Below are 13,728 nucleotides of genomic sequence, written 5' to 3'. Positions count from 1 at the left end.
TCCGCCACGCGCGGCGCGTGATGCACATATCGATAGCGCCAGAGCCATAGATAGCGCCACCGGCACTCCAGGCAGCTCGGGCGCAGCTTGGGCGAAGTCGGGCGGCAAAAATCGGGCAGATTCGTCGTTTCACTCACTTCATCAAAAACCGGTTGCTACCGCGGTGGTGTTGCCATGTTGCTGTTTTACTTTTTTCACTAATCCGGATTAGCTGAAGGTCGCGGCTGCGCAGGACTCTAGCTCGGAGCTTTCTTTACAGCGGCGGGACTTCTCTTCAAAACTGAAGCTACTGGAACGAAGCAGTCATGGTTGTGCGAGTTTTCACGGGGCTTTTTAAACTTGCCACCCTGTTGGCACTTTTTCTGCTCGTGTTGCCGTTCATTCCAATGTCGCTGGACTTCGAGCCCCAAGCAAACACGTGAGTTGAAGAACTCGTAAACGGACACTGTGTGACCAGCAAACTTTTTATTATTATATATTGTTTTTATAGTTAATTATTACGAGAGGGCTCGAATAACGACAGCAAGCTGCCTTTCGTTTTGTGTTCCTAGAGAAGGCAGTCGCTCTCAGTAGCGTGATATCTGTGCTTCTAAAAATGGCACGATAACCGAACTTGCGATAATGACAACATTTCAGGGCAAGTTTACCCGGGTTTGTGGGTCCGCTAGCACCGAACAACAAATTGGATGCAGTGGAGTTTCTCTTCAAAAACAAACTTCGCGGTCCGGAATCGCTAGCGGTGTACAAAGGTAAGATGGAAAACCACCTGTAGCGTTTCTACCTTCTCTTCGTGTCTTACGGCGTTGTGAAGTGGATATCCGAGATGGATCATATATGTTAATTTTTGTATTTGGGCGATCATATTTCAGGGAGCATTTACACGGGAACGGAGGGCGGAGAGATCTACAAGATAACCGGGGGCAAGGTCACGCTTGTTGCTAAACTCGGCAGGAAATGCGGTGAGCCCTTTTTCCTCGTGCTTCATGCGACGTGTCAAGGCCGTCCCGTTACAAAAAAAAAAAAAAATATATTTTTGTTTTTAGTAAATTGCTTTGTTGAACATTTGCCATATTTTCGTTTAAAAGTTTCAAGCAATTTTCAGAAACTTTCAATGGGAAAATTGGAAATAATGCTGGCATCAAGTTTCGGGAACGGACCCCATTTTCCATTGGAAGTTTAAAAAAAATTGCGGTTTATTATTTATAGATTTTTAATAAGCTAACGGTTACTTTGGCATCTGGTATCCGGATGGCGCATTTGGATGCAGACTGATGCATATGGTTTCATTTTTGCTGTGAGAAAAGCACTGCAAATGTTTTTTTGGGGGACACTGTATATTGCAGTAATGCGGATATGTCACTATGTTTGAGATTATCATATTGTACACAGCACGAAACTCTTAGAGCAAACAAGGAATCACTTTTTTTTTTTTTCTATTTTTCTCAATTGGAAATTGAAGGCCGCCATCCAAACTGCTACTGTAATATACCGAACGATGTCCCACCCCAAAAGAGAGCCCACCCCGATTTTGACACGATTCCCAGTATTTTTTTAAGAGCACCAAAAGATAGCCCACTTCTAGTGATTGCAGTGGTCTGGCGACGCGTGGTGACCTCGGCCGAAATGGGGTTAGTTAGTGGCAAGAGATGAGCAAACATTGCTAACTGGGAAGTACTGTTGTCTATGCTCCATTGCCCCTCAATGTCAAAACAAGTTTGGCAGGTCGCACACGAATACCTTTTTTTTTTTAATTTTTCACGATTGCACACTGAACGTTAGCTCAGTCTTCATTTCCTCCCAATTTGCTCTCGCATGAAGTGGGCTATCTTTCGGGATATTACGGTAGTGTGATGGAAAGTGCTCAACTGGGGCATTAACCCAAGCTGTAAAACTTAATGTTAAATGCGAGAAAGCACCAATGTCATGTTCGTGCTAAGAGTTACTCAGTGTACAGCACAACTTCGCATATAAAACGCACCAAAATCCAGGAAAAGACATAAATAAAAAAAACTATCTAACCTGGTTCCAATTTACAATGAATTACAACAGCTTAATGAGCATCTTGTGCTTTATAGAGCGTCACTTAAATGGGCACAAAACATACCATTTAGCAGAGGTGCAGCTGGTAGGATTGCTTAGATAAAAAAAAAGTGCATGAATATCTTCTTTTTTTTTGCTGCACAGCTGAATGCCTACAATTATTTGAACTGCCAATTATTTAATGCATTTACTCTTCCCATAGTATCTTGTGCATAGCAGCTGTAGAGCATAAATCATAGTGTATTTTAACAACTTAATAGCCAAAGTCCTCTTGCGATATATTATTAAAATGCGAGTTTTGCACTTTCGGTAAACACCGCTTAGAGCTAATCCTCAACATTTAAATAGCCCACAAAACAGGCATTTCTTTTTCTTTCCACACGACGGCAGTTGCGGGAAAAAATTGGAGAAAAACGGGCAGTGTTTCTTTCTCAACTCTTGGCCGAAACGAGCGGCCACGTGATCTGATGCCGTTTGCATGCCGCCAATGTTCATTATGGCTGCACACTAGGTTTCGCAAAAGATAGGGCATGTGCTACATACACTGGAACAAAGGAGTCTACAAAATGCCGCTCTTGTTTGTTTTTTTTATTGGAAGGGACCAGTGCTCTTTATTTCCACCAATGGTGCAGCCAATTTGGGAGTGGGGGGGCTAAAACCTCTCTCTGCATGCGCAACTGGTGTCCGTAACTCCTGTCTTGCAGTATCGTGCAATTCAGTTCCAGCAAACTGTTAAGCCAGTTAATATTGGCACGAATTTTCGCGTGCTGGGATGTTTTTGATGACTGTATCATTTGTACGATTCATCCTAAAAGCTTTATACCGTAAAATACCGTGGAAGCGCCCACTATTAACAGTTCCCAAAACTTGGGAATTCCACAAAAATATGTTAAGCGTCAGATTTGACCAGACAAACGTCCATGTCGAGATCGACCCAGTTTTCAGTTGAAGTGAGGTGGGCATTTCTCCGGTGTTTTACGGTATTACTGTATTTTCTTGTCTGTAAATCACACGTCCACTAAACCAGATGTTTAAAATTAAAAAAGTGGGTACATAAGCCATACCAGGGGCGTAGCCAGGGTGGGGGCTTCTAGGGCTTCAGCCCCTCCCCTGAAATCCAGCCGACTTCATAATATGAACATGCATTTCGACCCCCCTCCCCCTTCCCTTCTCTGCACCCCGAGTCATAGACATCCCAGCCACCTCAGCCCCCCCCCCCCCCCCCCCCCCCCCAAAAAAAAATCCCTGGCTTGGTGCAGCATAACTGCATTGAAAAGCCCGCATATCTGTGTTTTGATCGCAGTAAACGCACAAGCGAGGACAAGTTACAATATTCTTGTCAACGAGCGAAAAATATAACCCCTTTGGCAAATTTCCGCACCGTTGTACGAGATGCACCGACTGAAATTTTGGTAAAAATCCATGACTTTCACGCCGGAAAATACGGCAAACTAGAATAAGTGATTAAAGGATCGTAAATTGACAGAACTGTGCTGCCTTTGGTTTCAGAGGGACTCTGGGAAGAGGAGGTTTGTGGTCGACCCTTGGGCATGCGCTTCGACAAAGAGGGAAAATTGTATGTCGTCGACGCCTACTATGGTGTCTACATGGTGAACGTCAACACTGGTACGCACGTTAATCCCGTTTCCTTTTTCGAATGGTGAAAGCGAAAAGCTCAAACTCTAAAACAGTTAAAATGTGGTTCTGTTTAGCAGGCAAAATTTTTTTTGACAGATTTGGAACTTGTCAGTAGTGATTGTCGTCGTTTATTTTTTCCCAAGGACCCGGGTGGGTGTTCTCTGGGGCAGGGAATACGAAATGTGCAAATAAATGAGCCATACCGATACGACGAAATAATAGTTCCAAAGCCTCACCGAAAAACAAAACCTTGGGTGGCACTGTGATTCAAACTTTAAGTCTCTAGTAACCGACTGGCAATTCGGAGATTCAAGGTTTGAATCTCGGCATCATTGAAAATTTGGTCTTTTGTCGGCTGCTATACTCCAGTCGATTAGCACAACTAATTCATCTGCATATTTTCGATTACATCCTCTTTGAAGATTGCGTAAGATAGTAAAAATGCCCCCCGATACAGGAAAGTGAACATATCTATATGTATAGTCTCCCTTCCTCGACTTTACGAAGTTCCCGATTTAACAAAATAATTAGCGGGTCCCGGTGACTTCGTTAAATCGAGGCTCAGCTGTATAAGAAAAGACTTGTCACCAGATGAACATATATTATTAAAACACTAGAATCTATATATTTGGCTTAGAGAAGAAGAGGGTCCTGCTGCAGATATACCAATCATTTATAGAAACAATGCGGTCAGATTGCATACTCCACTGTTTTATAGCCAATATTTATAATGTAGATACTCGATAAGGCACAATGGATGACGAAATTGCACATAATTTAGGAGAATGCTCGACAGATATGCAATGAGAGATAGCTAGTGAACAATAAAATTGCACTTAATTTACAAGGTCTGTCGAAACGGTGGAAAATTTGGTGAGGGGGATTTGTCGGAAAGAGAGAATATGCATGGGCCTCGCAGTGAGGCTGAGCGTTCCTCCGCAGGGGCGGCCCAGCACCTGTTGCCGGCCGGCACAGAGGTAGAGGGCAAGCGCATCCTCTTTCTGGACGACCTGGACATAGATGACCAGGGCATGCTCTACATCACGGAGGCGAGCGGAAAGTGGCAGCTTAACAAGATCCTCTACACCATAATGGAACACGAGGACACCGGGAGGTATGTGGACCCCATTTATCTCTCCATCTTTCTCGATTTCATCGGACATTGGTTTAATTTTTTTTTTTTTCTTGTATATATAGAGCCACGAATAAAGGCTGAGAGATCAGTGACAGAGTCTGTTAGCTCGTCACAGCTCGGAGCACCTGGTGCGAAAGCTAACACTGCAGGAACCCATAAATTCTGGGTTCAATTTGCACCTCTGCCGTTTTGATCCGGGCAAACATCGTACCGGGGTGCGGTCGTGTATCGCTACTGCGTGGGGCACGTTAAAGACCCTGGCCGGCAGTTTTTCTCATATACTGCCAGGACACAACACGCTCGTTGAGGCCGACTTTAACTCCCGTCTGTCTCGACGTGCACTCGATGCAATTATTATTAATATTATTAATAAAGGTTGGTTCACACACTTGCGACTGCTTATGACCAAATGCCTTAAGAAACCTTTTGGGATCTCTTGCAATGAGCGAATACACTGGCGTTATCTGTATGATAGGTAATGCGAGGGTGTGAACGGGCCTTTAAAAAGTAACTGCAAAAAAATTAAATTTTTCCGGGAGAAAAAAAATTTTTAGAGCAATATTTATTGGGTGAGACTGATTTTAGTTGGCGGCCATTTCGTCCATTTTAAATTGCGCGCCACAAAGTTGGTGTTGCGTGACGTTTAGCCCCAATTGGCTGCTATACTTCTCATTGGCTAAAAGTTTGATTGACATCTCAGATCTTGGTTGTTAAACCCTAGTTATATGTGGTAATTTCCTTTTGAGCGGCATATTTTTACGTTTAAAGAATAACCCATGTAATCAGTTATTATTTTTTACAAAATGTTTCCAAGACGGGCACTTCCGTTTGGATTCGTACCATAACAAACAAAACTTCGCCGTTCTTTCATGGCCGCCTAAAGGCTCTGCTCCCGCCTATCTTGCCTACCTCCACTAGCTGTTTTGCCGAAGTGATCAGTGTTTCGTGTTGACCCAGGTGCTTGAGTGAGACTTGCTGAAGTGAAGCAGTGTGTGTTTAGCAGCTGTCGCAGGTGAGGGTGGTAGGAAGCGACGCGGGGTTTTGGCTTTCATAGCGCGGTTTGTTACTTTTGTTTCCCTCTTTGCTTTCTAAGCGCTTTTTTTTTTTTTTTTTGCACGTACAAATGCCAATTTTTTGGAGATGTCAGCTCCTGTAAAACAGCACTGTTGCTCTGTGAAGTGCTCCCAGATGAGTGATTGCGGAAGCGAGTCTTCCAGCAGCCATGTCGCCCCGAAAGATTACAGTCTGAATGCTATTTGGCTGGAGGACGTTCGCGTAGCAACAAAAGTGTCCAGGTATGTCCTCTTCATTTCGCTCTGGAGGCCTTCGAAATTCGCACCGGGTGCACCGAACGTCCGCAACCAAGACGCAGCTGTTACGTAAAAAAACCTGGCATAGCCAGGTTATTACATCACAGCTGTCTGCAAAAGCTTTCGAACGTCCAAATCCTGCGTTAGAGTACAGATTTTTTTTTTTTTCTTGGCTCCGAACCATCTTACGTAAAGTTGTTTGAATTGAATGTGTACTGTTATCGCAAATCTTGGCTTGTGATTACGCCCTTGTAGATCATCTTATTCGTTTTGCTGGAGAGACGCAAACGACTGGCATGATGCGAACGCAAACGAAGGCACTATGTTAATTCACTCCGTAAAAAACGGTCTCAGTTCATGCATCTGTGGCAGGGAGGAAATCTTGCCCAAATTTATTCACACGGCATGATGAGCGCAACAAACTCTCATGAGACTTACAGGAAAATATCGGTGGTGACTTACGTTTCCCTGAAATTCTGTATAACCGGTCGTTTGCTGGACCGAATCATCTACTTCAAGTCTAACAACACAAAGCATAAAAGTGGCAGATTTAGGACAAGAACCCCCGAGTCCATTGATCAATTAAATTGACGTAATTTTGTTGAAATCGCCCCGCAGCTTTTCACTCACGGTATGCATCGGGAACCTTTTATATTTTGAAACGAAACGAAGGAAGATTTACTTTTAAAAACACTCGCTGCGTCCTCCCGGACCAGCTGGACCGGATCAGCTGATGACGACGGCGCTGAACCCGTTGAGCCTCAACCCCACAACATCCAATTTGCCCTCTTTGTTAGTGTGGGTTTCTAATTCCAAGCCCCGCACCACACACCACAAACGTTTCAGTTCTTCGTCGCATCGCCGTGTTGCACCAAACAGAACGAGATTGCCGAAGTCAGCGCAGTGCTGTCGTGAACTTTGGCTTGTGGTTGCGCACTCGTGGACTCTGTGACTCCCTTCGCTTTCAAAGCACACACGACGATTACGAATGATACTTTCCGTCTTCCGGGGACATCACAGGGGCACTTCTTGGGTCATGTCTCCGCTACATGTGCTCGCGAACCGCGAAGCTTCTCGCACCCTGTCAAACTAAAGCAGTACTGGCACCATGTTGAATGTGCGTTGTTGCCAGATTTTCTCCGACCAAACAAAAGCTGCGAAAGTAAACCGGCTCTAGGTTCCAGTGTACATCGGCGAAACCTTCCCCCCGTTCCCCCCACCCGCCCCGCGCGATGTGCGACATTCGACAAGACGACAAGACACGCCGGAAGTCGAGACTTTGCATACTCCGCAGCCAAGTCAATCCAAGAGCAAATCCAAGAGTGAGGGGCGGGGCATACTTTTCCTAAGCGCGGGTCGAAAGAGCGGGTGTTTCAAATGTGGAGAGGTTGTGACTTCGACTAAATTACGTCGTGCAACGTAAATATTTCTAAAAATTTTGTTTTTGCGGAAGATTTGTTTTGTGAGATGCTTATCCCAATTAGGCTGTTTAAAAAAAAAAAAACTTTTTTTTCTTTGCAGTTACCCGGTATAATATCACAATTTTTCCTCCGGTAAATTTGAATCTAAGTAAGAGTGTGATACGATCGAGGCCACTCGACCCTTTTTAAATCTCCGTCAAGTGACATTGGTGGCCACCAATGTCTTTGGGAGTTCTTTTTTTGCAGGCAATAAATTTTGCGATTTGAAGTGGCGTGTTATACATCCTTTACCGTGGAATGATATATGTTCACAAGGTCAAATGTTTGCTATATTCTTGGAGGTCAAAAAAGTTGGGAAAAATAGGTCCTCACCAAAATTAAGTCGTTTATGGTATGCCGGTATTAAATTGGAACACATCCCACAGCACCTCTCACCAACTGAAAAGAGGAAGAGAACTTGGTGCGGACATGCAAAGTGTGTACAGCCCACAAAAAGAGGGGTGAGGCAACGTGTGAATGTGGAGGGTTTGCCTACCTAAATATTTTGAATACCAGACTGAAGAACTACTAGAACCCGTCAGATATGGACGCAAATCGTTATAACGACCAACAAAGATCTGGAATCCACGAAAAACGTCTTTTCATTTCAGGAGTTAAGCCAAACTTCAAATTAAGTGCACGTTTACTCCATAGAGATCCCCCTAAAGTAACTATAGCAAGCATTCAAACAAGTGTTAACAAGTGCATTGGGGGTTTTAGTAGATTGCTCTGATATTGTGTATGATACTCTCCCGGTGTCTTTGCGCACACATCGTAGCACTATTGCGGATAGTTGTTGGAGCTGGTAAAACAGTCTACTAAAACTCCCTATTACCGTTAATCTTCCTCTTTCTCCGAAAAAGGTGCGTCACGCAGCACCCAAAGTTCTTTTGTCTTTACCTCCCCTTTTCAAATGGACAGAAGTAAAAAGTGAATAAAGGACTTAATTATGAAACACCTTTACCTAATTATCTTCTCTCTCTCCCCCCCTACAAAAAGGGTGCTGAAGTTTGATACCAAGACCCGGAAAACCACAGTGCTGATGAAGAACCTCCGGCTCCCCAACGGAGTGCAGCTCTCCCAAGACAAGCAAAGCCTGCTGGTCTGTGAGCTTGGCACACGGAGGGTGCTCAGGTACGACCTCTTCCTCTCTGTTTGATCCTCTCGCCTTTTTGCACCTCCCCTTTTCGTGCTCAAAGAGATGCGTTTTAGTTGTTTGCATTGGAGATAGTGCAAGTTGGAACATGTGTCTGGACTTGCTCGAAGATGTTTCTCCAGCTCACTCTCCCAGCGTTATGCTGTGGACATTCTGGGAATCAAATCGTCGCACCTCGTATCTTCGTTTGGGGCGCATTGACCGGATGGAATTGCATGAAGTGCTGGAAACTCACCGCGTCCAACACGTAGCCTACACAGCAAGCGTCTGCTCCTCGAACACAGGTAGGGTGGTATCACGACACTGAGCTCGTATTGAAGTATAGAAATTGCTGAAACACGATGTAATTTGCTGGTCGGAGCAACAACGGCTGCCTTGCCTTTTCTACAGCTGTCGGGAATTCGTCAGTTCGTTACGTACGAGGACTCTGCCCCTGAGAGAGGAAAGAGAAACCACCTCAAGGGGCACGCTACCCAATGCCCAATGCACTAAAACAAGCTGTAGAACTCGCAGCCAATATGTTAGCTACCCACGGTAAAACAAACTCCGCCTGCAGGGGCGGAACTTCATTTCTTATTTTCACGCCTCCCCTGTCGTGCTCGGAGACACGCGTTTTGGGCGGCTTGTTCGCCGTGTAGGTTCTTGGACCCTTTCCTTCTGGGGCGTTCATAGCCTGTCAACTGCAAATCCTCTGGACCGAAGGACCATCCAAAGCTTGACTAACATCTAGTTTCTTAGGAGACTCGGGAACTCTGCCAGTGGAGCATTAGCCTTAATGGCTTGTGAGCATATGCAACTAAAAAAATTGGGTGTTTGTTGAGTGGCACAGGCATTGCAAACAAAGTATACCCTGTTGCAGGTCAAGAAAAAGCAGGGCAGGCTCTTCCCTCAAAGCCCTACACTTTGGCCACTTTGGCAGAGTAAAGGCTGGAGAGGAGCCAAGTGAAGGCTAGGAAGGACTCTCCTCCTCCAGTGATTGCCCTGCTACAGTCGAATCTCGTTAATTCAAACTCGAGGGGGACCAAAAATTTGTTTGAATAAAGCAAAGTTTGAATTACCGGGAGTCTTCTCCCATAGAGACGCATAGGATGGGACCTTCATGTTAGTTCGAATTATCCGCAAGTTTGAATTAAGAGAGTTTGATTTAACAAGATTAGACAGTATAGTGGAAAGACTGTAAGGCTTTGGGGGGCAGCTTGTCCTGCTTTTCTTAATCTTCAACAGGGACTAGTAACTGTTGCATTGGCATCAGATAGGGGCCCTTAAAAAAGTGCTCAATTCATCTTGAGCCTACAGATCGAGTCAATATACATACAAAGAATATGTTTCCACGACATTCTTGAGGCTTGTGCTAGTGGTTATAGCATGTTATTTTATTACAAACTCTGTCCTTTTGTAAGTGATGGTGGGCACGTCTTGGATATGCTTTGCTTGTTCCCATAAACCGTTTTAAACGCAAATGCCGGCATTTGCGTTCAAATATGTAGTAAAGACCGTCATGGTACAGAGAAACCTGGCTGGCTTTGTGCTTACCCTTTAATTGGCACGGTGGTAGAATGTCAAGCTTATAATCACGGGGTCGTTGATTCGATTTCGCTTTGGGAGCGTTTAGAATTTTGTTTTCTCCTTTCAATTTCCCACTCTTCTGTACAGACTGTCCTCTGGAGTAGGTATGTGTTGCACTTTCTGCGGCCTTCTGTTTCACTTTTCTCGGAGACCGTGTCCCACACACTGTGCTGAAAGTGCCGATGCCACGGGCGTTGCTGTCAATCGTTGCTTTACCCGCGCCCACCAGGCACCACCTGGGCGGAGCCAGGAAGGGCCAGACAGAGGTGTTTGCCGACAACTTGCCGGGAGAGCCAGACAACATCCGACCCAGCAAGCGCGGCGGCTACTGGGTGGCCTTCGCCACGGGACGCGGTAATGACAGCACCAACATCTTCGACCTGGTGGCCCGGTACCCTCTTGTCAAGAAGGCCACCATACGCTTTGTCTACCTGCTCGGCGCGGCGGTCAAGTACGCTGACCGGTTCTACCCTTCTCCCGCCCTCAAGGACCTCGGTGCTCAGGTGAACGGGGTCCTTCCGGCGACGTTAACGTCCGGCTTTTCACCAACAAGATTGTGGAGGCTTTTTGTGTTAATTGCACGAGTCGGCCGAAAACGCGTCGAAGGTTGAGGTATGAGTTACCCGAGTTTCAGTTATGAATTTTAGGTGCTTGGCTCGAGTTGGCTACTTGCATGTTGGAGATTGAGAGTGTGGGTTATAGTCACTGACGGAATGAGAGTGGCATGTTGTGTCTTTTAAACGGCCGCCTTCCACCATGCTTCGGCTGCGTGCGCACGCGCTTGAGGTGCACGAATTGTTGAAGCATTCTCAAAGGTAGGAGACTTGCACTGGGGGTGGGACAATTGGTGCTCCTCCCCTCCCGTTCTCACCTTGTCGGCGATTACAGCCGAGTTCACCGTACGAATTACGTGCTTTTCTCAAACATTAGTCGAAGCGCATCGGCCTGTTGCAGGTCGAGAAATGCAGGACACGCTCCTCCTACAAAGCCCCCCCGCTCTTTCCACCTTATCAGGACGAACGCTGGAGAGAAGAGTTGGACGATGAAGCCACGAGAACCGGCTTGTCCTACTTTTCTTAACCTGAAGCTGACTTTGGACGAAAGCATGTCGGAGTTTCACCGAAAGCATGTCGTTGACCAATGTGCCTTCGATTGGAGTGTGTCGGTCGCATGTCGTTGACATGACCCCATCATTGTTTTCCATTCCAGCTGGAGAACGGCTGGGTGTTGTATGGCTCCTACCCGAAGTACGGCCTGGTGGCGGAGTTGGACGCCGGCGGCCACATCGTGCGCAGCCTGCACTCTCCCCAGCACAAGATCCACATGCTCTCCGAGGCGCTGGAGCACGAGGGACACCTTTACCTGGGCTCCTATCGGAACCCTTTCCTTGGACGCGTCAAGCTTTAACGGTGCAGCACATAGTATGGAGCGACTCCGGTGGATAAGACGCCGCAAGGCGAGCTGGAAATATCGGCGCCTGCACACAGAAAGCTCGAAACTTTCACTGGATGTGCAATGAACAGGTCAGTTTCATGTCATGCAATTTCAAGGGGCAGTTCTCTTCCTATAAAAAAAAGGAGAGCAACAAACTTGCCAATGTCGGGCGCATCTGCAGATGATCGAGCTAGCGACGTTTTTAACTCGTGGTATCATCTACCGACGGGCGTAGCGAGCAGACGAGACACTCTGTCGTCTGCTCGCTGCACTGTTGGCAGATGGCATCGCTGACTTGATTGTTTATGAATGCACGCGATGTTGGCTTTGGCAAGTTTGTTGCTCTCATTTTTTGCGGGGGAACCACACCTTGAAATTACACAAGGTAAAACTGACCTGCTTATTGTATATGCGGTGAAAGTTTGAGTTTTCTATGCGCAGGTGCCGATTATTTTCGGCTCATTTTACAGCGTTGGGTCCGCTGGAGCTGCACTCTATATTACCTTAACTGTGGCAAAGGGTGGAACAACAAGCAACTGCCCAAACCTTGGTGCCGGGCTGCCCAAGAGTGTCGTCGGAGCAAATTTTCTCGTTGCGGACATCTTGGGGGTCAGCTTCCCATCAAAATTCAGAAGGGAGGAGGGCATGCATTCATTACTTTGACCACATTGCTCATATACGTGTAAAAATGTTTATACTGAAAATGCATAATAAAATGTTGAACCTTTGTTGGGACTCCCCCTTGAATTCGGCGCACGGGTTTTCGCACGGGTCGTCTGCTGCTGCCTGCGGGAAAAACGTGCAAGTTGACAGAGCAGATTGCAGATCTCTTTCAGGCTGGCTTCACATGGTGCAACTTTTTTCCGAGATTTTCTCGTTGCAATAGCACTGCAAAAATGGTTTCCCACTTGCACATGAAGCTCTGCTGCAACAGCGGTATGCACAGTGTTTTGACATCATTAAAACTTCCATGGTTGTGCAGTAGAAAGTTATGCCATGTGTTGTTATATCTTAAAATAAGATAGTGAATATCAATTGATCTCCCCCCCTACACTCCTGCCGAAATTCCTCATCATGGAAAGCAAACCAGAATATATTGCATCCCTAATCGGTCATTACCGCTTTCAGCGTTCACAAGCTTCGGATCTTCCCAGTGGCCAATATCTTGCCAGCAACCATGGAATGGCCTTACCTTCCAGGACCAGCGTCATGTGCTTTAGCTCTAGTCGTGGACACGGGCAAGAAGTATGAAAGAGCCTTGGGAGGTGGTTACAGCATAAGAACTGGACAATCCATGCAATGAAACTGCTGCATGTATGGAATTGCTTGTCTTCCTTGCACACATCATGCTCTTAAAATTCGGTTTAAGCATGTAAGCATAAATGCCAAAATTCCACATCTTGGTGATTCATTCAACAATGATCAATTGATCGCGCAATATGGCAGAACCCTATGCGGAGTGCAAGTTTGTCTGCTTTTTCGTAGGGGTCACACTGATGTTTAAACGCCAAGCTCAGGTTGACTGATGGAAGGATAGCGGTTAGTCTGCTATCCTTCCATCAAAGCCTTGCCTTGAGGTCTATGCACTATTTTTCCAGTCGAAGCTCGGTGTACCGACGTCTCCTCAATCCCTGCTGAAGAAGCAGGCAAACTTGCACTCCACATTGCTCTTGTAGAGGGGGACCAGCTGCTAAAGGATGGCTCGGGCATTTGTGTTGGAGCCAGATTGTTAACTTGTAAGCAATCGCAAGCTAGTGCAATGCAGTCTGTCGCTCGTCTGGAAATGCGTGAAGTAGCCTTAGTTAGCACAAATATGCAAACACCTCAATTCTAGAAAGGGGGTCTTGACTGGCAACCTAAGTACAGTACATTGTGTGGTGCATTAACAGCTACTGAAACGTACCCTGACTAACACATCCTGCAGCCAATAAGGGCAACGGAGCAGTGTTGCAGAGTTGCCTCTCGGGAGTAGGAAAGATTCCGCCCTTC

General features: G+C 46.1%; 1 protein-coding gene across 1 annotated transcript; it reads left to right on the top strand.

The window, feature by feature from the left end:
- Positions 1-29: 29 nt before the first annotated feature.
- Positions 30-12,467, top strand: LOC120849247 (adipocyte plasma membrane-associated protein). The gene is made up of 8 exons (XM_040221428.3): positions 30-418; positions 637-749; positions 870-959; positions 3,550-3,666; positions 4,621-4,792; positions 8,583-8,717; positions 10,535-10,808; positions 11,515-12,467. Exons 1-8 carry the CDS (start codon positions 306-308, stop codon positions 11,710-11,712), a joined length of 1,212 nt encoding a protein of 403 aa, XP_040077362.2. The 5' UTR covers positions 30-305; the 3' UTR covers positions 11,713-12,467.
- Positions 12,468-13,728: the final 1,261 nt, after the last annotated feature.

The sequence above is a fragment of the Ixodes scapularis genome, unplaced genomic scaffold (assembly GCF_016920785.2).
Source record: "Ixodes scapularis isolate PalLabHiFi unplaced genomic scaffold, ASM1692078v2 PGA_scaffold10__122_contigs__length_95168666, whole genome shotgun sequence".
Classification (NCBI taxonomy): domain Eukaryota; kingdom Metazoa; phylum Arthropoda; class Arachnida; order Ixodida; family Ixodidae; genus Ixodes; species Ixodes scapularis.
This window is presented reverse-complemented; position numbering and strand designations above follow the sequence as displayed.